Here is a 25052-nt window from a genome sequence, read left to right on the forward strand (position 1 = left end):
TCTGTTGTTGAAAGAGAAATCTGAGTGATTTTTGGACTTGCAGCCTGTATGTGTCATAAAATGTGGTCTAATTTTATGCAAAAGTAAACCAGCCCATGTTTTACCTAACCTTTTTATTTGGCCTGTCTTACCACGTCAATTAAAATAGTGTCATTTGTGGGTAGTTCTTATACTACCTTTAGGAGAAACTTCAGAGGATTTAACTTTTCCCTATATCTGATGACATGCATGTGTTTGGACTACAAACTATGCAAGGCTGCTGTCTGCTTTATTCTAGTTGTCCATTTTTGGTTTGTACAGCAATCCTAAGAACCATTTTTAAACAACTGCTTCGGAGTCCTTTAATAGGAGTATGAAGATGAAAGAGCACTGCATCTGGAAATGAGAGACTTTGAGCTCACTTGTAGGTCCTGTGTTCTCAAATACTGTCATGTCTTTACTAGACAGACAGTAAGGCTCCACCCTTTACCTCTTCTACAGCCTGTTCCCTGCAGCTCTGTGTCACTGGAAATAAGGGATGGCAAGATCATCTAATAGGGAAAGGTAGAGGCAGTAAATGTCTCAAAATAGCTGTCCTTTGTTAGGTAAAGGTAACTTCCTTACTGCACCTAACTTGAAAAACTGCTGTGTGGAGTAACAACTAGTCATCATCTCAGAGATGTGCAATAGAAAGAGGAGGAGGGGGAAAGAATGGTCTCTGCTGTGTTTGGTGGTGTTATGCACTCAAATCCTATTTTTATCTTCAGTCCTGAAATTCTGGGTTATGATTATCATTCAACGATACATCTTAAGCATTTCACTGTTTTCTGTACCCTTCTACTGCTAACAGTTAAATCTTAAGGAAAAGCACTACCATGTGCAGTTATATTAAAGCCCCTTCCTTAGAGATGACCAGGGCTGTATGGCCAAATAGCATCTCGCCTATTACTGTACCCACATGAGCAGTGGAACTTGCAGGGAAGCAGTGGGATTTAACCTTAGGCCATCATGCTATGTTTGGTTATGAGAAGTGATAAATGACCTGATGCCTGGCATAGCTCAGATCTGCTTGGAATTAATTGTTTGAACTGCTTCCTTTCTGAGTCAGCACCAACTACAGATGAGTATTTATTGTGAAGCTCTCCTTATGTTTATCTGTCATACCATAAACTTTACACGTGGGTTGTTTCTGTGATATTCCAACAGCTCAATCTTAAAATAATTTAATCAATCAGTAGTAACAAAACTTTGAATGAAGATGTTATCCAAAATCCTGTGAAAACAGCGCAGTCCATGAAAATGGATTACTCTGATGCTGCAGTTAAAATGTGATCTGTTTTTTGAACACTGCAGGCAGAGCTGTAAGTCCTAAAAGCAGTCATGGAGATAAATGTAAACTAGATATGGGAGTATGTTTAAATTTGGCACCTGAGGTTCACCTCAGTCCCCTTAATTTTCTAGAACACCACCTCTGTGTGTGGACATAGTGACTAATTGTAACAGGGACTGTGACATACCTAGCTGTACATCACAGCAGCAGTGATTCATCAGCTGCTGTATAACTATCAGTGGGTAAGTGAGACTTGGGAGAAAAGGGATTTTCATGTACATTCTACCCTTCTTTGTTGAATCTGTGCATTTCTAACCCTTTCTGTGGTGGAATGGAAGGATGACTTTAAGCTAAGAGATAAACAATTGTATAGACCAGCTTTCTTCTGGTGTTCCATTAGAGCATGAACTTTGGTTCTCAAGCAATGGTATTTGCCTTTAATACTTTGAAGTTGTGTTCCAGCATGGCAAGAACTGCAGTTGTGCATTCCAAGTGGGTATGTGACTTTCTGTTCTATTATGTATTCCCATAAATGGCCAGAGCCCAGACCAAGTAGGTTACTTGTTAAGCCTGAAGCAAGAAATGCTGCCATGGTATGGGCTAATTATGCCTTTCTAGTATCTTCAGAACTAAAACCTCCCAGTACTCTTGTCAGGAATAATAAAAATGAATGTTAAGAATCGCCTCTTGCTGAAATCAGAGATTCAGAAATCTTCTGCCTTACTGAGGGCATGTTCATTATCCTTACAGTATACTCTTGCATTTCACTGTTAAACTCAACTTAAAAACAACCATTTCCAGGCCAACCATAGAAGCTCCCTTCTTCAGAGAAGGGGACTGAGACCTTATTTCTGCAGGAAGGCATTGCTGCTTCTGGGACTCTTCAGAGGCCCTATTACAGACAGCTGCTGTCAGGTCTGTTGAGTATATCACTGAGCCTGCATCTGTTCCAGTCAGCTCTGAATAGGGGCACTGATTTGGTTGCCCCAGTCACCTGGCATGTTAAAAGGTGGGAGCATGTGGCTACTCTGCCTTGGGTGACAGCTCTTCTAGGCCTTCCTCTCTGCAGATGCTGAGCATATGTACTTTGTCAGGCATGCCCTGGGTGTGAAGCTACAGGAGTCTGATGGAAGCTTTCAGGTACCTGGATCTCTGAGCTTTTAAGTCTTGACTCCTAGATACTGTTTAAGCCTGAAGGATAAGAAGTATCTATAATTACAGCTCAACTTGCCCTTCTCTCTTAACCCAGTAACATGACTTGTAACACTGTTACATTTCCTGTACCCAGTCCTAAATGGCTCTGAAAGGATTAGAAAGGTGTAGCTGCTTATAGGGATAGCTCTTTATTTTCACTTACACCTTATCAGCAAGGTTTCAGGTTTACAATCAGGGAGTCATGTTGTTGCATTAAAGCAAGTGGAAGATCAGTCCTCAGCACATGCTTTAGGCTGAGATTAGTTTACTGACTGGATTTCACTGACTCAGAAGACCTAAACTGGCAATAAGCTTCAGTAGTAAATTCAGACTGAATGTAACACAAAACTAAAGCCTGACTCAGGTTCATGTATCACTATACTGTTGCCTCAGGAGACAGCACTCAAGGAAGCTGTTCATCAGTCATGATTAATCTTACTTCAGGGAGACCTGATAGAGTTGTAGCAGTTTGACAACTGTGCTAAGCTGGAAAGGCAAGGGTTCCATGTGGCTGGATTCCAGCCCAGGCTAAACCCTGAGACTGTCATTAAGCACTGACACACAACCATCTATCTCAATTTCCTTTACTTGCCACCAAAAAGAAACAACCTATATCCTATAATGCCATTAGAAAAGAGACTGTGGAAGCATGGGAGCTTTTTAAAAGTACAAAAACTATTAAAACTAAAGGGAGGAAGGTTTTCTTTTTTGAAGGGCTTGTCATTACTGATAGTATGTATTACTGAAGCATTTGATTCATTAAGAAAGCATGCATTTCAGACTAAAGATGACCATTAGAATTTTAGGTATGTGCACAAGACCTCTGTTTTGAGTTTTGAAATGGTAAACAGATGAATTTAGTACGTTGTTTCAAGACTTGTGACTGTCTAATTTCCTGAGAACTAGGAAGAGAAAGCATGAAGGATTATTTTTTGGCTCCTAGGAAGGCCAACAATGTATTCAGAACTGATTTACGGAACTACACTGGTGAAGCTGTTAATAAATGTAAAGCTGAGATCTGTTAAGTTATATAATTAGAATAAAACAGCAAAAAGTAAACAATTCAGCTCTGCAATTTAACACAAGGACTATTTGGAATTACTTTTCATTAGTCCAATTTTGGGCTTAATAGCTGTATTTGTCACCTAAACTGATAGCAGATCAAGTTGTAAAGGAGCTGGTTATCTCTTCTCCCAAGAACTGGAAGCTGCTGCTGTGACAACTGAGAATAAGGACACTGGCTGGTTAAGCCAGGAACAGCTGTAAACAAGAGACATGCAAGATCCCTAAGCAGCTGCCTTTCCTGTATCTAGCCTGGTTCCAAAGTTCTGCTGTGGTAAGCAGCAGCTACAGCAGCATGATCACATCTTCCCCTCTTAATGACCGTTTTGATATATAGCACGGTTTAGAATACAGATGCATTCTTGATAATATCAATCCTACCTTGTTTTGAAATAAAAGTTAACAGACAGTAAAATGGAAAATTTATTAGTGCAAGTTGGTCACTCAGTTTCCTCCAGCAGTACATAGGAGCATCCCATGGCTAATACATTAGTACAGGTTTGTTTATAAGTCAAACTTGTCTTGAAGTAACAATGTGTTACATATTTTCATCATCTGATTCATCCTCCTCTTTCAAAGATTCCTATTTAGAAAAAAGAGTTTAATTAAAAAAGGGAGTTTTGCTTTTGTTTTACAGTTTTTTCCATGTATACAAAGGCTGCTATTCAGCAGGCCTGGTTTCTACTTAAGAATTCTATTCTGCTAAGAATCCCTACTGCTTTTAAAGCAAATGCAAAGCTGTCAGATGCTGGAGGAGCAGCTTTCCCCAGTTGGTTGCCTTTATAAAATGCATTTTAGTTAACATGACTTGCTGCATTTCCCATTTGCTTATGAACTACTGAAGAGTTCATACATTCATTTCTGAAGGAGAAATGAGATGGGCAAGCCTGCTGCCATGCACTGTTTTTTAAAAGAATGAACTACCTCTGGATTACATGGAGAGAGCTTCACAGTTCTCTCATCAGGAGATATCCCAGGTACAAGTGATTTGTGTAACTACACCTTTTCTAGTCATTGCAATGCTACAATCCTGCTCCTTACTTCATTCTATTCCAGACTTGTCAAGAGCAGCACTGAGATGACATCAGTGATGTCAGACCTTACCTTGGCATATTTTTCTGCTTCTTCTCTTATGTCTTTGGGAACAATTTCATGTTTTCCATTGGTTACTGCAAATAAAAAGAGTACCTATTAGACAGAACTTACACAACACCGTGTGATAAGTAAAACACTGCTTCTGCACATTTTCTTAAATACAGAAAATGAGAAGCTTTCTATACTGTTTACAGTAATTTAGAAATGCATTACTTTCTCCAACCCAGCTGAGTTCCAACTCAAAAGCTTTGTCCTTTACTTCGTCATGAACGATGTAGATTCTGGAAAGAATGGAGAGGGTAGAGGTTAGAACAGATTTGGTGACAGGCCAAATTTTATACTTTCTTACTTTCACAGATTTCTTACTCTTTTGAAACACCATTTCTTACAGGCAATAGAAGCTTTCCCCCTGCTTTCTCTTCAATGTCTCCTTTGTGTTCATCCCATTCCAAGAGAAAAAGACTACATCAGAGAACACTGTGGAGTTAAGCATTACTAAAATAGGATATTGCATGATTACAGATGAGATGCAAGTTACTCATCTAGGTGAGATGCTGAATAACCCTATACAGAACATCACCTTTACAATAAATGTTATTTAAGATTCCAGTAGTGTAGAACCAAGGCTATGACATCATTGCCTGATTCTCCTGTATTAGTCACAGTATGGCAGGAACACTCCTCATTTCCCCTGTAAATCTTATTTTAGCTTATATTTGAGAGTGAATCTGAACACCATAACATCTTCTAATTTGCAACATAGAGCTCTCCATCCTGTCTGCTATGCCTATAACTTACACCCTTCTTTGTTGAGGTAGTATTCCTTCAGAAAGACCAAAGCTGAAATATACAAAACTAGTTCTAGCCAGCATAGGAAGTTTGGGGACAGCAGAAGGAAGGATACCTTCACTGAAAAAGCAGATGCTTTTCATTCATGTTTGATAAAGGTATTGTGAAATGTGTCCAAAGAAACACTGTATGCATACTCTGTCACTGTTAAGACTAGCCTTGATAATGATTAAGTCCATCTGCAGGTGTTTGTGAAGTGCTAAGCTGTTTACAGGCTTTTCAGCAACAATATGATTTCTTCAAGAGCCTGTAATAGCTCCTGGCCATTGCTTTAGGATTAAGAAATGATTAAAATGTTTGCTGAGTGCCACCAGGACTAGGCTTAAGATTTATTAAAAAAAACAGAACTACCTCAAATTGCTGCTAAGTTTTGAGCTGAAGCAGAATTGAAGAACAGAAGGTTTCTAAACGATGCAAGACTTGTGCTCCATTTGTGGTTTCAGAATTGTTTTGAGGTCCTTGTTAGGTTTCAGGAATGGAGAGCCCACACATTCTTTCCTTTAGCAGCTAACATGATAGCCTCTGACACAGGCTCATAAATAAACTTGCATGCTGCAACACCATTGATGGAAACACTTATTACTTCTTTATAACCTCCAAGGAACAGCCATAAAAGGCTGAAGATTATTTCTGCAGCTGCGTATTATTAGATTTGTGACAAGCACAGAAGTATCCCTGCAAACATTAAGTATTGTAGATAGCTGAAAGAATATTTGAAGAGATCATAGAATTCTTGGTTTGGAAGAGACCTCAAGGATCATGAAGCTCCAACCCCCCACCACAGGCAGGGCCACCAACCTCCACATTTCAGAGCAGCCCAGGCTGCCCAGGGCCCCATCCAACCTGGCCTTGAACACCTCCAGGGATGGACGGGGCATCCACAGCCTCTCTGGGCAGCTGTTCCAGCACCTCACCACTCTCTCTGTAAAGAACTTCCCCCTGACATCCAACCTCAATCTTCCCTCCAAGTATTTTCAAGATTACTACTGGCCAGCTTATGTTCTACCTTAGCAGAAGCCTCCTGGTATCTTTTTCCCCCCTCCCAGTACATGATTTACTGAATGATGTGGTTTTGCTCTGTAAGTACACTACACTCAGTGTTCCAGTAATGAGGATCAATGCACTGAAGAGTTTCCCTCATCTACCACCAGCTTTATATACTTGAAAACCAGTGGCCATATTCAGACAGTTCAAGCATTAATTCACCACAGCTATAAATCACACCTGTAACACAGAGCAATTAAGATTATAATGCTTATTTTTCACATCTTTTATCATTTCTCAGTACTGAGGGGCACGTCCCATCAGACAAAGCAAATATTAACAGAACACCATATGAGCACCCATCTACAAAAGTGAAACCTGGCACCTAACATCAAGGGAACAGTTTCAGTTTGAAGCCACAACAAGCTCACCAGTACGCATTTTTGCTGAGTTGGAGAAGCACATTGGAAACTTACATTTTCGCAACCTCTTTAACAACGTCACGGCAAGTCATTTCCTTCATCTGCAGACAAAAAACATACAGCTTAACAGAACATCCTGTTTTGCATTTTGCCAGCAAACACGTGACTGTGATGTGCCTAACGAGCTTGAGTGCAATGGAATTCATTCTCTACAATGCATCTTTCACTCACAAGAACATACCTGTCATTATTGATTAGACCAGCATATTTTACACCAACTAGAACTCATTAGCTACACATAGTTTATCATCTCAGATTCTAAACCAGTTTTCAAAGCTGTAGTGTAGAAGTTAAGTGTTGAGAAACTGGCGAAGGACAGCAGTTCTTTGTTCATGCTGAGTCTGACAGCACTTCCTATGTGTGTAAGGCACACACCCAAGTAAGCAGTGGGCCAGAGGAAAATGAAACATTCCTGCTTAGGTAGATGTGCTGTCACATTTGCATTCCAAGAAGTTTCCTAAACAGACAGAGGCACATTGTCTCAACCCTTCCATTTGTGACTCAATCCATAATGCAGCACTGACTTCTACTGACAAGTATAATCTGTGTCACACAAACACAACTGTGTGTATTTACACACACAGTTAGTAGTGAAACAGGAAAACCCAAAGGTCTGCTACTGTCATGCACATTTACAAAACAAAGCTTTATTTTTTGTCATTATTCTTTTCCCATCCTAGTTAATTTTGCAGAAGGTAATAGGAAATACTGTAAGTTGATTACAATTATCACAGAATCACCAAGGTTGGAAAAGACCTTCAAGATCATCCAGTCCAACCATCCACCTATCACCAATAGTACTCACTAAACCATGTCCCTCAACACAAAATCCAACCAATTTTGATTACGTCTGTACATCAAAAAGTTTTAAGCAGTATCTGAAAATAACATGAGAAGCACTGTAAAAGAGATGAAAAGATTCAAGTACACGCCACATGACACAAGATATCAAATGTTTGCATGACATGCAACAGATGTGATCAGTGCAGTGTGCCCCACTTGCAGGATAAGCTACATTTGCAGGTTTCACGTACTGCATCCCCTCCCACATCCAGCATCTGCACTGCAGTACCTGTCAGACAGGTTTCAAGGTTATGATGATATTCTCACCTCTTTCTCCCCATTACAGTCATCTTTCACAGGACAGAACTGTAGCTAATAGGCTGCTATAGGCCATATCATAAAATCAGCATAGAATCCTAGAATGGCCTGGGTTGCAAAGGAGCACAATACTCATCCAGTTCCAACCCCCTGCTATATGCAGGTCGCCAACCAGCAGCCCAGGCTGCCCAGAGCCACATCCAGCCTGGCCTTGAATGCCTGCAGGGATGGGGCATCCACAGCCTCCTTGGGCAACCTGTTCCAGTGCCTCACCATCTTCTGCGTGAAAACCTTCCTTCTAATATATAACCTAAACTTCCCCTGTCTCAGTTTAAGATCATTTCCCCTTTGTCCTATCACTATCCACCCTCACAAACAGTCATCATCAACTCCACAAAAGCATTTGTACTTCTTATCTTCTTCCCATTTATGTTTTGTCATCTGATCAGAAATTCACCTGAACAAAATCAGCTCTGAGCTGGAACTGTCCAGCCCACAGTTAACAAGAAGCATCAGCACACAAGACTGCACTTGCTTCACATTGCTCTGACAACATCACACTGAAGGCATTCTGCAAACAAGCCGTGACAGAACAGTGCAGCTGTGCTGTCTGGCACACTCCTGTTCTCATCTACTGAACTTTGCAGGTCCTGCTATGTAGTTGAAGGAATACAAATATTACAGCTCTACAAAAAAATTAGGCAATTAGAAGTTTATGAAAATCCAAGAACTGCAGAAAAAACATTTTTTGGTAAATCAGACATTATCCAACATAGTATCTTTATATCAGTTTGCACACATGGAAATAGAAATGACAACTTATCAGATGCCAAGATTCCAGTATCAAGACCAGATGATCTTGCAGGATTCCTACTTTTCATTTGGTGTTCAAGCATCTGACCAGATTCAAGACTTAAATTAACTGAGACAATATTTTCACTTCTCTTGTAATTTTTCATTTGTGATACTTCACCACCACCCATGGGCTGCCCTTGGAAGATTACTGGATGAACTGAGCTTTTCAGTGCACAGCTATGGTGTATGTTTGTAGGTGAAAGCTGTAAGTAAGGTGCAGAGTATACAGTATGCAGGTACACAAAGGAGTGTATGTTTATGCTTCCCTTTTTAAAAATGTGTGCTTGCTATGAACTACCTATTGCACAGGGTCTAGATGCCAAAAATACTGCTACCATACAACTTAAGACAACTTATGAGGAAATACTTCTGCTTCTCTTGTACTTGATGTATTTAAGGCATCCAAAAAGGTAATAACGTAATGTAGAAATATCTGTCCTGAAAGCAACACAATAAAACTGAAATACCATACCTGAAGTTTCTCAATCTCTGTTTTTGCAGCTTGTCTGGCTTTACCAATGGCACACCCCCAATAACCCTAAAAAAATGAAACAAAAAAGGTGCAAGGTGAATGAAAAACTACATCCTCTAGATTTCTTACTGTTACACAGCATATAACAATTCCTTCACTCCTGTAACAAGAAGGTAGATACACAGCAAACACTGGTGCTGTTCTCTCTCAGATTCCCAAGTTATTAGGTTAAGCACTGCCACACTTAACAGAAGTGCTCAGTAGTTCCTCTGGCCAGAAACATATCTGCTCAGTTTGTTGCAATGGATCTTTTACTGTAATTAAAAGAAACTAGAATTAGAGAAGTTCTATAACAAACACGCACAAAGAGAAAACCAACACAAAATCCCACCTATCATGAAAATACTTTGAAGTGTAAGGATATAAACCTCAGCACTTCCAACAGTAGAGATATTAGACATACTGAAAGAAAAATAATAAAAGCAGACTACTGTTTGTATCACTTTATACATAACAACAAACAGAAATGTCTCCTTTGAATTGAATTGCTGTTAACAGCCTTCGTCTGAACCTCTGTGCCTCAACATTTTGTGAGTGGAGTATCACTGCAACACTCGCATCTCTGTGGCAATCACAGAATCACAGAATGGCCTGGGTTGAAAAGGACCACAATGCTCATCCAGTTCCAACCCCCTGCTATGTGCAGGTCGCCAACCAGCAGCCCAGGCTGCCCAGAGCCACATCCAGCCTGGCCTTGAATGCCTGCAGGGATGGGGCATCCACAGCCTCCTTGGGCAACCTGTTCCAGCGCCTCACCACCCTCTGGCTGAAAAACTTCCTCCTAACATCTAAGCACCCCTGTCTCAGTTTAAAACCATTCCCCCTTGTCCTATCACTATCCATCCTCACAAACAGCCGTTCCCCCTCCTGTTTATACGCTCCCTTCAAGTACAGGAAGGCCACAATGAGGTCTCCCCAGAGCCTTCTCTTCTCCAAGCTAAACAATTCCAGTTCCCTCAACCTTTCCTCATAGAAGAGGTGCTCCAGCCCTCTGATCATCTTAGTGCCCTCCTCTGGACCCACTCCAAGAACTCCACATCCTTCCTGTGCTGGGGACCCCAGGCCTGGACACAGTGCTGCAGATGGGGCCTCCCAAGAGCTGAGTAGAGGGGGACAATCACCTCCCTCTCCCTGCTGGCCACCCCTTTTTTAATGCAGCCCAGAACACAGTTGGCCTTCCTGGCTGCAATGGATGGGACTTTTCATTGCATACAGCCAGATGGAATGAACTCCCAATTTTTGAGAGACCAGCTTTAAAAACAGGTTTTATGAAACAGTGCTACTTGTAAGAAATACACACCGTGTTACTGATTTCCAAATTAGAAACTTTTAGAAGAGCAACTTAAAGACAAAAATATTTCTGAAAAACTCACGTATGAAACTCCTGATGGATCAATCATGTACAGTTGTGCACCATCATCTTCATCATAGGACCCCAACATGAAACTGGGTGAGAAAAAGAGAAATCAAACAGTTGTTCTACCAACCCATGCACAATGATGACAGCTAAATCAAGTCAGGATTCCTTCACTCTTGGTGCATAATCCCTACTACATTCTGTAAGCAGTCTGTCTGAAGGCTCAGTGTTACTGTGACACTTAAGGACCTGCAATTTGCCAGAAACATTTCTTAACTCAACAGCAGACCTCAGTTTAACAGTCCTTTGGTACTACAGCTGCATGGCAGTTATTACCTATTTTTTAGGGGACGATCACAGAGACAAGTTCTGCTTTCAATACTGACACAGATTCAACATCAACTCCTCAGCTCAGTGACAGGCATGCAGTCTATACAGAGCCTGGTTTGCTCTTATGCATATGTGGATTTTTCACCTAAAGCTTCGCACACACAAATTTAAAAAAAGGACAGGGGAACCTCTTTCCACTTCCCAGTTACCAGCACCAAATTTGAAAAAGGGGTTTAGGAAACATAAATTGCTCCAGCACTTCTGAAACAAAAGGTCTTTGCAAACAAGCACACGTTGGAAAGACCTGACACTGAATCACAGAATGGCCTGGGTTGGAAGGGACCTCAAGGATCATGAATCTCCAACCCCCCACCACAGACTTACCTGCAACCAAAAGGTCTGACAGCACTGTACAGTGTGTATGCATGCACGTACATGGCCACTCTGTCTGCAAGATGCTAAGGGGAAAAAGAAAAATAATTGGAGGCCTTTATCTGCAGAAATAAGTTAATTACAATTTATAACTTGAGGTTATCAGTGCCAAAGCCAAAAACTCCAAGTGAACCAAGCCAATTTCTTACCTTCAGTGGAATATCATAGCCATAGTTAGTCCTAAAGTTAGAAGCTTCTTCTCTAGCTATGTCTGCCAACGAACGAGCATCTGCCAGCAGTCCTGCCACTGCCTGAAAGGAGAATTGCCATCACACAGTCCAAATGTTGCTTATACAAAGCTTATGATAGCCTAATCACATGGCTTAGTCTTTACAAGAGTTCCATCAACTTCCTGCTAGCCAGCTTACAGCACGTCAATGATTTGATGCTAATACAGTATTGAATTTTTCTCTAGGAAAATTAATAACCAAAAAAAGTCTGAACAGCTCCCAGGAAGATTTAAACAGCTTCAAAACATGTACTGATCTTCTGTTTTAAGTCTGGAATTCTGTGTGTGTGTATGCAATCAAGAACTGCAGGAAAACAGTCCAAAAAAAAAACCAAAAAAAAACAAACAGAAACCAAAACCCACTGGCATTTCTACATGCACAGAAAGCCTAACATAGCTTCCACAATCTCTTTGTTACTGATTCTGAGCTCTATGCATTTCCACTTTGGAATAGGAAGCCCCCTTCCATGAAGAATTAACAGCACCTCACCATTCCAACGTGCCGATCGACGTTGAAGAGGCGTTTATTGGAACCTTCTTCATACAGCTTGGACAGAACGAGTTTTTCTACACCGAAGACAACGCCATCTTTGCATCTTATCCCAATTGCTGTACTGAGAGACAAGACAAAAGGAAATTCCTCTTACACATAATAGAACCGTGAAGATAAGTGACAAAGAATTAATAAAATACTGGATAGAATCATAGAGTGGCTTAGGTTGGAAGGAACTTTAAAGGTTATTGAGCTCCAGGCCCGTGTGGGCAGGGTTGCCAACCAGTGATCAAATGACACAATGACATAATTTCCACCCAAGTAGGTCTGTTACAACACTCCACTCTGTGCCTAAAGAAAACAAAACAGGGCACAGAGTAAGCAAATAAACATATTTTTAAAGGTGGAAGAGGCTGAGGAGCCCTTAGCCAAAGAACTGAGAACAAAACACACGCAGTGTTTGTAGGAACCGCAGAGCCACTGCCCCTCAGTGCTCTGACCCCAAACACCAACGTGAGCACTGACTTCTTTCTGAGCCCATCAGCCTTTCAGTGCCTCAGTTCACATCCACAAAACGAGCTTTTAGCTACTCTGACAGCTCTGCTCCCTCAGCAGCTCAGCACTTTACAAATGCTAACGATGTCTGCAGTCCAGCCTTGTCCCACAGCCTGTGATTTATCACCTTATCACACAGAGACAAGTTCACAGCCTTGCTCTGCGTTCTCCACAACAAAGCGGGCAGGAGCCACCGCACCGTTTTTACCCTATTAGAAGCCTTCCAAGCTGAGGGCAGGGACACCGTCGCTCAACGAGTTCCACCCGCAGAGCCATCAGCCGCTTTGCAAAAGGCCATCCAACAAAGAGCGGCCGCGTCCTACCTGCTGTTCTCCACCGCCTTCATCGCGTATTCGACTTGGAACACTCTGCCATCGGGAGAAAAGGTGGAGGCCGACAGGTCGTACTGCAGAAGAGAAAGCATTACCGAGCAAAGCCACGGCACAGCCCGTTCTTCTGGCAGCAGGCGCCCAGCGGCTGAGCGCGGGGCTCCACGCGGCCAAACGCGGCGGCGCTCCGCGACGCCCTGCAGCAGCGCGCCGAGGCGCAGCCGCCCCCAACCCCTCACGCTCCGGCGCGCCGCCCGGCCTAACGGGCCGCGGTGACTCAGCAGCGGCCGCGGCCCCGCTGCGGCCCGGCCGAGGGGAGCCGACTGCCCGCCGCAGAGGCCCGGCTGCCCGGAGCCGCCCCACGCCCGCCGCGCGGCCCGCGCTCACCCCGGTGCCGATGGAGCTCATGGCGGCGGCGCCTCGATCGCACGGAGCCCCCCTCCCGCCCCGCTCTCACTCGCGCTCCCGACGGCCCAACAACGCGCGCTCCCATTGGCCGCTCCATTGGCCAACCGGCGCTTCCCGGAGGTGGGGTTTCACTGGGCGGGGCGCTGGCAGCAGTTAGAGTGACACGCACGCGCTCATCATGTGGTGAACAGCACGTGCTGGGAAGCCGCTCACCAGCGCCCGGCTAGCTCAGTCGGTAGAGCATGGGACTCTTAATCCCAGGGTCGTGGGTTCGAGCCCCACGTTGGGCGGAGATTCTTTTGCTCCCGTAGTGAGAAGGCGCCTGTGTGAGACAGGAGCTGAGTAGCCGGCAGCTCAGGCTGCACAACCACCAAGCGCTGCTTTTGGTGCAGGCAGCCGAACCGTTCAAGCAACGGCAGACCTGCGAGCAGTGACGACTCCACCACTCCAGCGAGCGGCAGCGGCGGACAGTACGCGTGTACACAAGTGTGCCGCCCGGCTCTGAGCGCCCTTAGCAGCCCCGCGGCCGGATCCCGGGCCTCGTGATGAATACCTTCTTAGTAAGGCAATCGCATCACACACAGGAACAAGTGGGAAGTTGGCACGGAGCAGCTCCAGGGGCTAAAAAGTGCTTTGAAGCCCAACTGCACCCCAGAACTGCAGCTGAGCCATTAACAACTACTCACAAGGATGCCTGATTATTCTCTGGTTTTCCGTGCAGCAGCCAAGCAGCTGAATTCAAGTAAGAAGGCGGCAATTTCACAAAACACCTGCCAACAGCACCAGAAAGAAACCACCTGTGTTAATTCCACCAGATGTGTTAATAACCAGAAAGGTTCTTCACTGCAGTACGATGGAACAGAGGTGGGAATCCACCAAACAAGAGACACACCAGGAGCAGAATGGAAATGTATTTGTTTGTTTGTTTTTTAAGAGGAGGGCTCTCTCAAGACATAATCACAGCATTGCCAACAGCCTGCCAGCTCCCAAGGAGTGTTAATATCAAAGTGTACATTTTTCCTAAGCAGTGAACCTCGTAGTGCATTTTCATTTAATACATACTGCTGCAGGACAATGAAGTTTAATAATTCTGATAGGGAAAGGAGGGCAAACAAGTGACTTCTGAATGTAGCATTTCAGCGAGGTCCAAGATTTCCTTGCATGCCTGTTCATGATTCTTAAACAGTTGAATTCATTCCTGGGGGTGAGACGCTGGGAGAGTGTCAGCTCAGCACTGCAGGGGAATTACACACAGCACAGTTCTTTGCTGAAGCACTGAAAACAGAGCTCACTCCTCAGGAGAAATACTGTCCCAGCAACTTTGCTAAGGAACCCAAGCCATTTCCTAGCAGTTCCAACACATGATCCCACGTAAAGCATCCCGCTCTTCAGTTTGGCAGGAAAGCTTCCAGATGTTTCCCAAAGCAGACAGTCCTGCAGTCTTCTCAGACTACTTTACATCAAAGTATCTTAAAATCAAGCACCATCACAACGTCATTTACTGCACCAATAAATAACAGACCTCACTAAGCTACAACTTGCAATTACATACCATTTCTTCACTGGGTGACAAAGTAGCTCTGGAGTTAACAGAATCCATCTTTAAACTGCACATGAACACAATTCCACATAGTGTTGTTAACTATCACTGTACTCCCCCAGAACATCCACACTGGTCTTATTTAATGGCATTACACACAGATTACTCCATATAAAAATCCTACTTATGTATATATATGTATGTATATGTACTTGAAACAGAGGAGGAGAATCCTCGTGTAGCATTTAGGTGCTTATTTCTCAGTAGAAAAAGCCCTCTTCATCAGTGGTGGCGGTGCTTTTCCAACATCAAACATCATCTCCAGTGGAGGATTACTCAGACAGCACCAGTCAGGTATGCGCCCCGTCTGGCTGTAATATTCTCTGGACACAGACCGGCTCCCAAGAATGTCCTGAAGTGCTCCAAAAATGGCTCCTATGTTATTGATAAAAAAATATAGTTCTGCATTAAAGAGGAATGAAAGGATCAAAGTACTTTCATTTTTAGTAGCTCCATCTGTCCCGAATTGCTCCCGTTTATACCCCATGAAAGTAACTAAAAACAAAAAAATATATATATAATCACAGAATCACAGTGTCAGGGACTGGAAGGGACTCCAAAGGTCATTTAAGTCCAATCCCCTGCCCATGCAGGAACACCTAGATCAGGTCACACAGGTACATATCCAGGCAGGTTTTGAATGTCCCCACAGAAGGAGAACTCACCACCTCTTTGGGCAGCCTGTTCCAGTGTTATGTCACCCTCACTGTGAAGAGTTTTCTCATATTTATGTGGAACCTCCTGTGTTCCAGCTTGCACCCATTGCCCCTTGTCCTGTCACTGGATGTCACTGAGAAGAGCCTGGCTCCATCTTCATGACATGCACCCTTTACATGTTTGTAAATATTAATGAGGTCACCCCTCAGTCTCCTCCAAGCTAGGGAGACTCAGCTCCCTCTTCTTGTAAGGGAGATGCTCCACTCCCTCCATCACCTTTGTGGCTCTGTGCTGGACTCCCAAGCAGTTCCATGTCCCTCTTGAACTCAGGGGCCCCAGAACTGGACACAATATTCCACATGTGGTCTCACCAGGGCAGAGTAGAGGGGGAGGAGAACCTCTGTCAACCTACTAACCATACCCCTTCTAATACACCTCAGGATGCCATCAGTATTCTTGGCCACAAGGGCACAGTGCTGGCTTGTGGTCATCCAGAGACAATAAAGGCATTCAGTAACTCCGCCTTCTCTGTATCTTCTGTCAGACAGAAGCAAAGACTTCTGTCACCACCTCGTTCATCAGTGGGCCTACATTGTCCCTAGTGCTAGTTTTATCTGCAATGTATTTGAAGAAGCCCTTTCTGTTGTCCTTGACCCCTCTCACAAGTTTTAATTCTACAAAGGCTTTAGCTTTCCCAGTTGCCTCCCTACATCCTCTGACTGTCTTATATTCCTCCCAAGTGGCCAGCCCCTCCTTCCACAATCTATAGATTCTCTTCTCCCACTTGAGCTTGCCCAGCAATTCCCTGCTTAACCATACAGGTTTCCTGGTTCCCCTTCTCAACTTCCTACCCGTTGGGATGCCCTGATCTTGAGCTTGGAAGCAGCAGTACTTCAATGCTAACCAATTATCTGGGGCCCCTTTACCTTCAAGTCCCCTGTCCCATGGGATTTCCCCCAGCAATTGCTTGAAAAGGCAAAAACTGGCCCTACTGAAGTCCAGGGTTGTGTTTCTGCTTGGTATTTTCTTCTGGCCACATGAGATTCTGAACTCCACCACTTCATGGTTGCTGCAATCAAGGTTGCCCTCAACCTTCACCACTTCAACCAGGCTCTCCTGTTCCTCTTATTAGTGAGAAGAAGATCCAGCAGTGCTTTTCTCCTAGTTGACTCATCCACCATTAGCACCTGGAAGTCACCATCAACACACTGGAGAGACCTCCTGGACTGTGGCTGGCTGGCAGAGCAATCCTTCCAGCAAACATAAGGGTAGTTAAACTCACCCACAATAACCAGGGCCAGTAATTGTAAGTCTGCTATCAGCTGCACTTGCTCCCACACTGCTGTTTCAAACTGCAAGTCACCTGCTTCAAGTTCCCAAAACCTGCAGTGCCATTCTGCAATGCTTCTTCCAGGAGGACTTAACAACTCCACAGACATCACGTGCACTTCACTTCCAACAGTTCAGTTAAGCTCCACTGCCACTTATTCATTACAAACCCCACTCACAACGTCTGTTTTCCCACTTGGGACCTGTGCTAGAAAAGCTGTTCCCATATTCTTACCTCCAAGCCATGCCACATAGTTGGGTTTGGCAGGTGGAGTGTGAACTTTGAAGGTTTTAGTTGCAAGCACTTCTCTGTATTTCGGTTTTTCTACCAGGTACCTGATTTCAGCCATCAGTCTGTGCAGGAATCCCGGCAACATGGCAGTGCCACCCATAACCACCAAGTTCTCTGCCAACTGCTTCCTCGTGTCTATGGGACACTAACAAGAAAGGCAATTGAAAAGAAAAAAAACACATTTCAATGGCAGTTGCACACACATACTTTCAAAGGTCTCTCAGAAATTCAGTCAGTCTTTCTATGCACTTCAACTACTTGTTTCAACCAAGGAGGAGAAAACATCTACATCATTTTCTACCCAGATTTCACCAGAAGGCCGAATTAAAGGAACTGCCCACTTGAGGTTGCCATGTGCACACTGTGAGTCACCGTAAATCCCTTTAGCTGAGTCTGGCCAAGACAAAAGATGGCTGGGGTATCAGTGCCATGAATTCCCATCAGTCCTGGGAGAAGAAATGCCAAATATCTCTAAAATACTGCCTGTAAAAATAACGTCCCAACTCCTTTCATGTAACTCAGGCCTTTTGCTGAGGAGGGAGCACTGCACTGCTTCTTTTCTTGACTGAAAACTGTCCCAAAGAAACTGCAATGTACCAGAAATTACAAAAACAACCACAGAGGGAATGGCACACAATGACTCGCTGCCCCACAGGAATTCATCATAGGGCACAACCTGAGGAATCACGTTGTGCTGACTGCAACCTGTAGCCAGGGGGGGTGACACAGCAAGAGCCATTTATAAGAGCAGATTCTGAGGCTAGAGGTGTGCAAGCTCTTGTTTATATCATGAAGATACCTGAATGAGTGAATCTAAGATCAAAGTGGCAACAGATGTCTCTTCGTTATCCTGTTCAAACAGTATTTCTGCAACTGAGTCTCTGTTGAAAAGACAGGAGAGAAGTGTTAGCTCACAGAGCAGCACTGCTGCTCTCTAACAGCACGGCTAGAAACAACCACAGACTTCTTGCTGACAGCACATCACCATGACTTCTGTCACACAGTGCATACACCAGGAGGTGCCAATGCCTCAATAAATGCCTCCCAAAGGACAAACACTGCACTACAGTATTTCTCACCGGATGGAGCCAACTACATGGAGAATCTTTTCACCATCTAAAGGATAGTCCACATCTGGAGGCGGTGAAGGACGCTAGAAGTAAAAATATGTATGTGTTGTTTCCAAGGCCAGAATGGTCATGGCCACTTCAGGAAAGTTCAGGGGGACTTTCACTCTCTGCTCACCTCAGCACTGCCATCAATGTTGAACTTGGCTGCTTGGATTTTCAGCCCACGTTGGAGATCACTCACAAAACAAGTGCGAACTTCATAAAACAAAAGGACAGAAGAGAGAATTCATTGGATTAACAATTTTGTTTTATTTACAAAACACGTTCTAGGTCCTGACAGTAGAAAAAAGCAAAAAGTAAACAAAACAAAAAAAATCCAACCAGGCTCCCATACTCAGCTGAGCTCAGATGTATCTAGGCTCTAAGTTTAAATGAAGCTGACACTACACCTAGGCAAGATTTCTTTCTCAAAAAAGTCAAATACGATGTAAAGACACAAAGACATTATTCATTGTGCCTCTGGTTACCCATGAGGTGGCACGGGCTGAACTCAGCTGTCCAACACACCACACCAGGTCTTGCACCACAGCTTCCCACAAGATACTGATCCTGTTTAAACAGTCACATGTAATATTGTTCCTAGCACAACTCCGCAACATCCTAAGAACTCCAGATGTTTCTTTCCCCTCTAAGCAGCACTAACAGAGCACAATTTCATTTGTACACCAGCTGCTATTGATTTGTGCCACAAAAATAAGTCAGCATATAATTAGAATCTAGTTCATAAACAATTGTCACAAAGAAACATTCCTTCAATATAAAGCCAGTCGTAATTTCAACCCTAACACTTCACATCTGATTCCAAGAGACTGCCTCAAAACCCATCAGAAAACTGACTTCCAGGCCCAGGAATTAGAACACCAATTTCCATTTGAGAAAGCACTCATTGCATTCAAGTTACTTTGCACTGGACTCATGGATTTCTTCCTAGATAGGTCCAGAAGACCTATAGCACACATATACACTGATGTGGGCTATTTCCTACAATTATATACATATTTTTATATCAGTTAACATAAGTTCCACCCAAATATATTATCTAAGTATTTCTGGTGTAAAAGAACTCCTTGGCTCAGCGTGACCACCTGATTAACATAGAGATGTCTTTCATACACACTTTGGTTTTTTTGCAAAATTGATCTTAATGTAAACTAAACCTCCCTGGTTAAATGCTATACAAAATCAGTTTAAAATACCCTTATGTCAGAATGCTGATAGCAGCACGTATCTGTGGTAACTACTTTTGAGATGTTGATCTGTTAACTTTAAGTCCGATGTGCAGTAATGACTCCACTCATTCATACACAAAGTGTTGGAAGTTAGAAATGCAACACCATGTCAACTTCACCTGCTGATGGTAGGCTAGATCTGACAGCATAATGCTCCTAGTTCATATTTAGGTAGACTAATGCAATCTCACTTGGCAGCACAAGGACTACATCTAAATGAAAATTGAATGATGTTTGGTGCTTGCCTTCAGAGGGGAAAAACACTGCAAGTGATTCTGGAAGGCACAATATACAATAAGTCTAATGTGATAAAATAAATTCCTAAACAGACTTGAATGCTTGCAATCATATTCTCTTGTACTAAGCAAACTAATGGCAGGAAGTTTTACCTTTTATATCCTCTACTATGTCTTCTGGAACAGAGCCTGCAGATACAACAACAAAAAAAATCATTGAGAACAAAAAGCTTTTTGGAAAGCAAAAAGAGAACAAAAAACCAAACTAATTTTGAATTCCAATTAGGACATTTAAGGTTTCACTTTGACTGAGACCAATAAAGATTTCTAAGATGAAGAACAGAAAGTTTGTGTTCTCTCAAAAGACAATGAAAACTTCCCACAGAACTTTCATCTGAGCTGCCAGTCCAATTTTATTGTAAGTGGCTGATTACAAGAGTAATATACTTTAATATGGAAACAGAAATCACCAGAGAAGACCACGTAAAATATGACGAATACATCACTATTTCTATTACACTGCAGCAAACAGCCCTTACCCATTACAGATGGAAGGCTTTGGCCTTTGGCTAGTCCTGTATCAACTGTGCACTGCTCCAACAGCCGATATTCCAGCTCCCTAAAATAGGGCAAATTAAGACAGGTAAAGACAGCTATTAGCACATGATTACTCCCCATATTATGCTTATCATACAGTATTTACTCACTTCAGCTACATTCTTTTACATCTAGACTGAAGGAGATCGGATAGCTGCAAACTTACTTGTGGATGGCTTTTCCTCCCAAAGGAAGAGAACCCCAGCAGCTCAGAATTGGAGTTCCCTCATAAATCTACATGAAGATCAGGAAATTCTCTTTTTCTGACAGGAGTTTCCAGCCCGCTGGAACTGAATGCTGTTTCTCAAAGTGCATTTTCCTGCACTTGCTATCCTTCTCCAAAACTAATTACTACTGTATAAATGATGGAGTTACAAATCAACCTTGGAGCCCCATAACATCTTTCCCAAGCTTTAGAGGGATACAGACTTAACATGGCAGCTGTGATCAGATTCCCCAGGTTATATCATCTTCTAAACAAAAGCTGGATCAGCTGATCCATTCACACTCCATGTCTGTACAACATCAGCTTTTCCTCAGAGCCTTCCTGCTGAAAGCTTTCACTCTGCATTAGGAAAGGATACAGGCAGCACCAAGCTTTCTTTATATCCACAGTCTAGCACCATGGCAGAGTTGATCCCAAGTGTCAGAAGAGACATGAGATGGCTTGGAGCAAACAAAACAGAGGGTACCTGCAAGGAAAACAAGATGGCAACTGACAGAAGAGGAAAAAATAGAACCAACCAACACCCAATGCACCAATGCTTTCTCAGGATGCAAAATCTGAACAACTGCCTCTAAAGGTATCCATTTTTAATTCAGTCTCTACGGAAGTGCAGTAATTAATAAAACAACAGTTCTGTGGCCATACAAAAAGACATTCAGTAAAAAACTGCTTCAGTCTGATCTCCCAGCCCGACCTCTCCAGATGACCATGTCCATTTCTGAATCTTCTCCACACCTCTCACTCTCCCGCCATTGTTTTCACTCCTTTGTTCAAACCTTCACTACAGTTCCTACCATTAAGTGCTATGCTCAGCACATACAGTAGTTACATAAAATGCGCACCTCAAAATGCTTGAAAAGGACTCTGGCAAGAGTGTCTCTGAAGTGTGAAGGGCAGAGGACAGATTCTATGATCACAACACGACGGTCTCTTGGATTCACCAGAAGATGTCTAAAAATTAAAAATGAAAGAATCAAGACATGCAAACAGAACTGCTGAGTTTATGTACGTATGACAACACCTACCTTCATCTGATGTCCCGTTCTACCTACAAATCCTAATGTTTTGCATTTTGATAGCATTTTTAAGAGAGATCTCAACGTCTCTTGCTCAAATTTAAACACTAAAACCCAACATTCATCACTGAAAGTAAGGAAACTGAGCTGCAGAAGACAAGCTAACAAGCTCTCTGCTGGTAGTGTGGGCTTCTGAATGTCATGCATTACTAAACCAACATAAAGAAATGCACAGTGGGGATGCAGAGTGGTCATTATTCGCTTGTCCAGTGCCACACACGGAGCAGAAAGGAGACAGGTATCCTGATTTCATTTACAAATCAATGATAAAGAACACAAAGAAATACCCACATCTGAAGACCTTAAGTACAGAACATTGCAAACAATGATTTTTACTGCATAAATGAAAGACTGGAAATGAAGAGGAAACTGTCAACTCCAACTTTATTAACAGTACTAAAAATGCAACAAAATACAACAAAAAAATGACCTAAACTTTAAGACCCCACCTCCCAACCTGTGACTGGAGCCTGTATGATTAACATCCAAGTACCTCTTACCTGAAATATAACATATGAATAAATTCCTTTAGATATGAATACAGCTCCTCTGTGTTGATATTATATTGAACGACTTTGACAGGCTGTAGAAAGAAATAATCCATAGTCAGCATGAATATTGGACAATGATTATCTAGAAATATATCATCTCAGTACATATAATCTGCTACATACAAAGAGCCTGCTTTGCTGTTACATACACGATGCAGCACAGTAACTTATCCTAGAACTACACTGCAGATTTTACTTCATAATTTTTCATACCACTAATTTAACATTAGCTTTTCAACACTGCCATTCTCTTCTTAAGAAAAAAAAGCTTAAATAGGCAAAGAAATTTTTCATTAAATACCCCCAAAATAAGATGCATGGCTGATATGTACAAAGTAATACACATCAGCATCACAGTTACTTGTACCTACTTTCAGTATTTAATTACAGCTGTTGTAACATGATGAAGAACAGCCAATCATGAACAGGTCTACCTGACAATGCCTTCACAATATACCAGTGTAAAGGTGAAATGGTTTACCTTTGGGACATCAGGTTTCTTTATTTCACTAGGAATAATGCATCTTGGTCCTGTTTCACCTGCAAAACCACACCTAAAAGAAAACATTGGGAATCCCATAATTTGTAGTCACTACATAGCATACACGCCCATGAATCAAAGAGTAATCAATCAGGAATATTTCTGCAGCTACTAAGAGATATTCTGCACATGACTTTTCTATCTACTTAGACTGAACAACAAACATTTTCTCTCTCTTATTGACTCCTTCTCAGCTGCATTAAGCAGAATAGGTTTACTTCACTTCTGTAGAGACTCAGTTGTGAAGCTCAACTTTGATGCGTGTCTGCATTTCTGTCACATATAATCTTTGACAGAGGATCATCCACCACCAGCCTTCCTTACTGCCTATTAAATTCCCACACAAATAACTTCCCCTGTTTCCGTATCAGCCCCAGTTGCACTGAAGCTCTCACTGCTCACAGGCACCATTCATTCACACCCTGCTTACATCCTCATTTTCTGTGAGGTGCATTTACAAAAAACAAGAGACAGCCTCGATGACTGTCATCACAGAATCACACAGAATGGCCAGGGTTGGAAGGGACCTCAAGGATCATGAAGCTCCAACCCCCCACCACAAGACAGGGACACCAACCTCCACATCTCATAGCAGCCCAGGCTGCCCAGGGCCCCATCCAACCTGGCCTTGAACACCTCCAGGGATGGACGGGGCATCCACAGCCTCTCTGGGCAGCTGTTCCAGCACCTCAACACTCTCGCTGTAAACAACTTGGAGGTTCTGGAAGCTCCTGCTCTCCATTTCACTGCTCACCAACAAGAAGCATCTCTCCTGAGATGACTGCTAAAGAAACTTCTAAGAACAGACAAAGATCAGAATTTCCATGTTTCATTTTGGTCCCTGAAGGAATTCTCCAGTCCCAGGGCACGCGAGCAGCTGCATCTACCTGCCAGCCCCATCACTCCTGAGGAATTAAGCCCAGGTTCAGAAGAACTTCGGCAAGGACGGCTACACAAAGGACACGCAGTGGCACGAGGCGCCCAAGGCGAGGCTGGACGCGGCCCTGGCAGCCCGACGGAGCTGCGGTGTGCCCGCCCAGCGCGGGGAGTCGGATGGACGGCCCTCAGAACACAGCCTCCGAAGCATCCCGACGTCGCGGCAGGGAAGCACACGAGGCCCGGCGAGGCCAGCCGCCACAGCGAGCCGCAGCCAAGCCCGCACTCACTTGGTGAAGGCCTCGCCCAGGTCGAGCACCACGGCGGTCTTCTCCCCGCCGCTTCCCAGGCCCTCGTACAGCGGCATCGCGGCCCCCGGCTCCCAGCAGCACGGCGCTGACAGAGGCGGAGCGTCCCTCCGCGGGTCCTTCCTGCTGCGGGCCCTTCCTCCCTCCGGCTCGCTAAGCTGCCCGCGGCGCCTGACCGCTTCTCGCCGCCCCGCTCTTCCTGCCTACTGCCGCCTCCCGCCCCTCGGCGCCACGGCCGCCCGCCGGGACGCTCTGAGACACGGGGCGGTTTTTCCCTCGGCTCCGCTCGGCGTTGGCTGCCGGCAGCTGTGGCGGCACCGCCAGGGACGGCTCACAGCACAGCCCGCTGCAGCCTGCCCATTTCTGCCTGCCTCTTCAGATACCGACCGGCAGGAATTACTGGTTACAGTCACAGAAGCACGGAGCCGCAGCGCTATGTGGTGAAGTTTGTAGAAACCAAGATCGTACGTTGGAACGAAACAAAAACCACGTTCGTCTGCTTGCAACCTGGATGTGCCCGCATACAGCGACAGACTTCACCCCAGTGCTGAGGTTTTAGTGCTAAAGTTAGAAAGCGTTAAGTTACTCTCAATCATCTTAAATGCTGGCCTTAAAGGTAAGATACACACTGCTGCAAGGAAGCTCAGCCAGCAGCTGCTTACGCAAAGTTACCCAAAAAGTCTGCAATGCTCAGCCTGCCTTACGTTCCTGGTTGGTAAAAACCACATCGTGAGACCCCTCAGTGTGAGTTGGGGTGGATGTGTTCTACAGGTGTGCATGGAGGAGCTGTTAATAGAAAAAGAAAGTG

At 43.8% G+C, this 25052-nt stretch overlaps 2 protein-coding genes and 1 non-coding gene across 4 annotated transcripts; 1 reads left to right on the forward strand and 2 right to left on the reverse strand.

Moving 5' to 3' along the window:
* Window positions 1–3970: 3970 nt before the first annotated feature.
* PSMA3 (proteasome 20S subunit alpha 3) lies at window positions 3971–13689 on the reverse strand. The gene is made up of 11 exons (XM_031605374.2): window positions 13576–13689; window positions 13183–13265; window positions 12302–12425; window positions 11732–11833; window positions 11535–11608; window positions 10837–10909; window positions 9404–9469; window positions 6970–7016; window positions 4874–4941; window positions 4670–4734; window positions 3971–4148 (listed from the first exon to the last, which is right to left on the reverse strand). The coding sequence occupies exons 1-11, from the start codon at window positions 13594–13596 to the stop codon at window positions 4104–4106; spliced, it is 768 nt and encodes a 255-aa protein (XP_031461234.1). The 5' UTR covers window positions 13597–13689; the 3' UTR covers window positions 3971–4103.
* A 124-nt stretch (window positions 13690–13813) lies between these two features.
* TRNAK-CUU (transfer RNA lysine (anticodon CUU)) lies at window positions 13814–13886 on the forward strand. The gene has a single exon. It is a non-coding gene; the product is annotated as a tRNA-Lys (tRNA).
* Window positions 13887–14493: 607 nt separating this feature from the next.
* On the reverse strand, window positions 14494–24428 carry ACTR10 (actin related protein 10). 2 transcript variants are annotated; one of them, XM_090141868.1, is made up of 13 exons: window positions 24227–24428; window positions 23001–23073; window positions 22469–22551; window positions 21735–21843; window positions 21251–21358; window positions 20833–20900; window positions 20609–20688; window positions 20223–20258; window positions 18720–18799; window positions 18554–18627; window positions 18274–18355; window positions 17418–17619; window positions 14494–15571 (listed from the first exon to the last, which is right to left on the reverse strand). In XM_090141868.1, the coding sequence occupies exons 1-13, from the start codon at window positions 24301–24303 to the stop codon at window positions 15390–15392; spliced, it is 1254 nt and encodes a 417-aa protein (XP_089997994.1). In that variant the 5' UTR covers window positions 24304–24428; the 3' UTR covers window positions 14494–15389. The 2 variants fall into 2 exon arrangements, with proteins under 2 accessions (XP_089997994.1, XP_089997995.1); XM_090141869.1 differs by lacking the exon at window positions 24227–24428 and adding an exon at window positions 23948–24220.
* Window positions 24429–25052: the final 624 nt, after the last annotated feature.

The sequence above is a fragment of the Phasianus colchicus genome, chromosome 5 (assembly GCF_987193195.1).
Source record: "Phasianus colchicus chromosome 5, bPhaCol1.hap1.1, whole genome shotgun sequence".
Lineage (NCBI taxonomy): Eukaryota > Metazoa > Chordata > Aves > Galliformes > Phasianidae > Phasianus > Phasianus colchicus.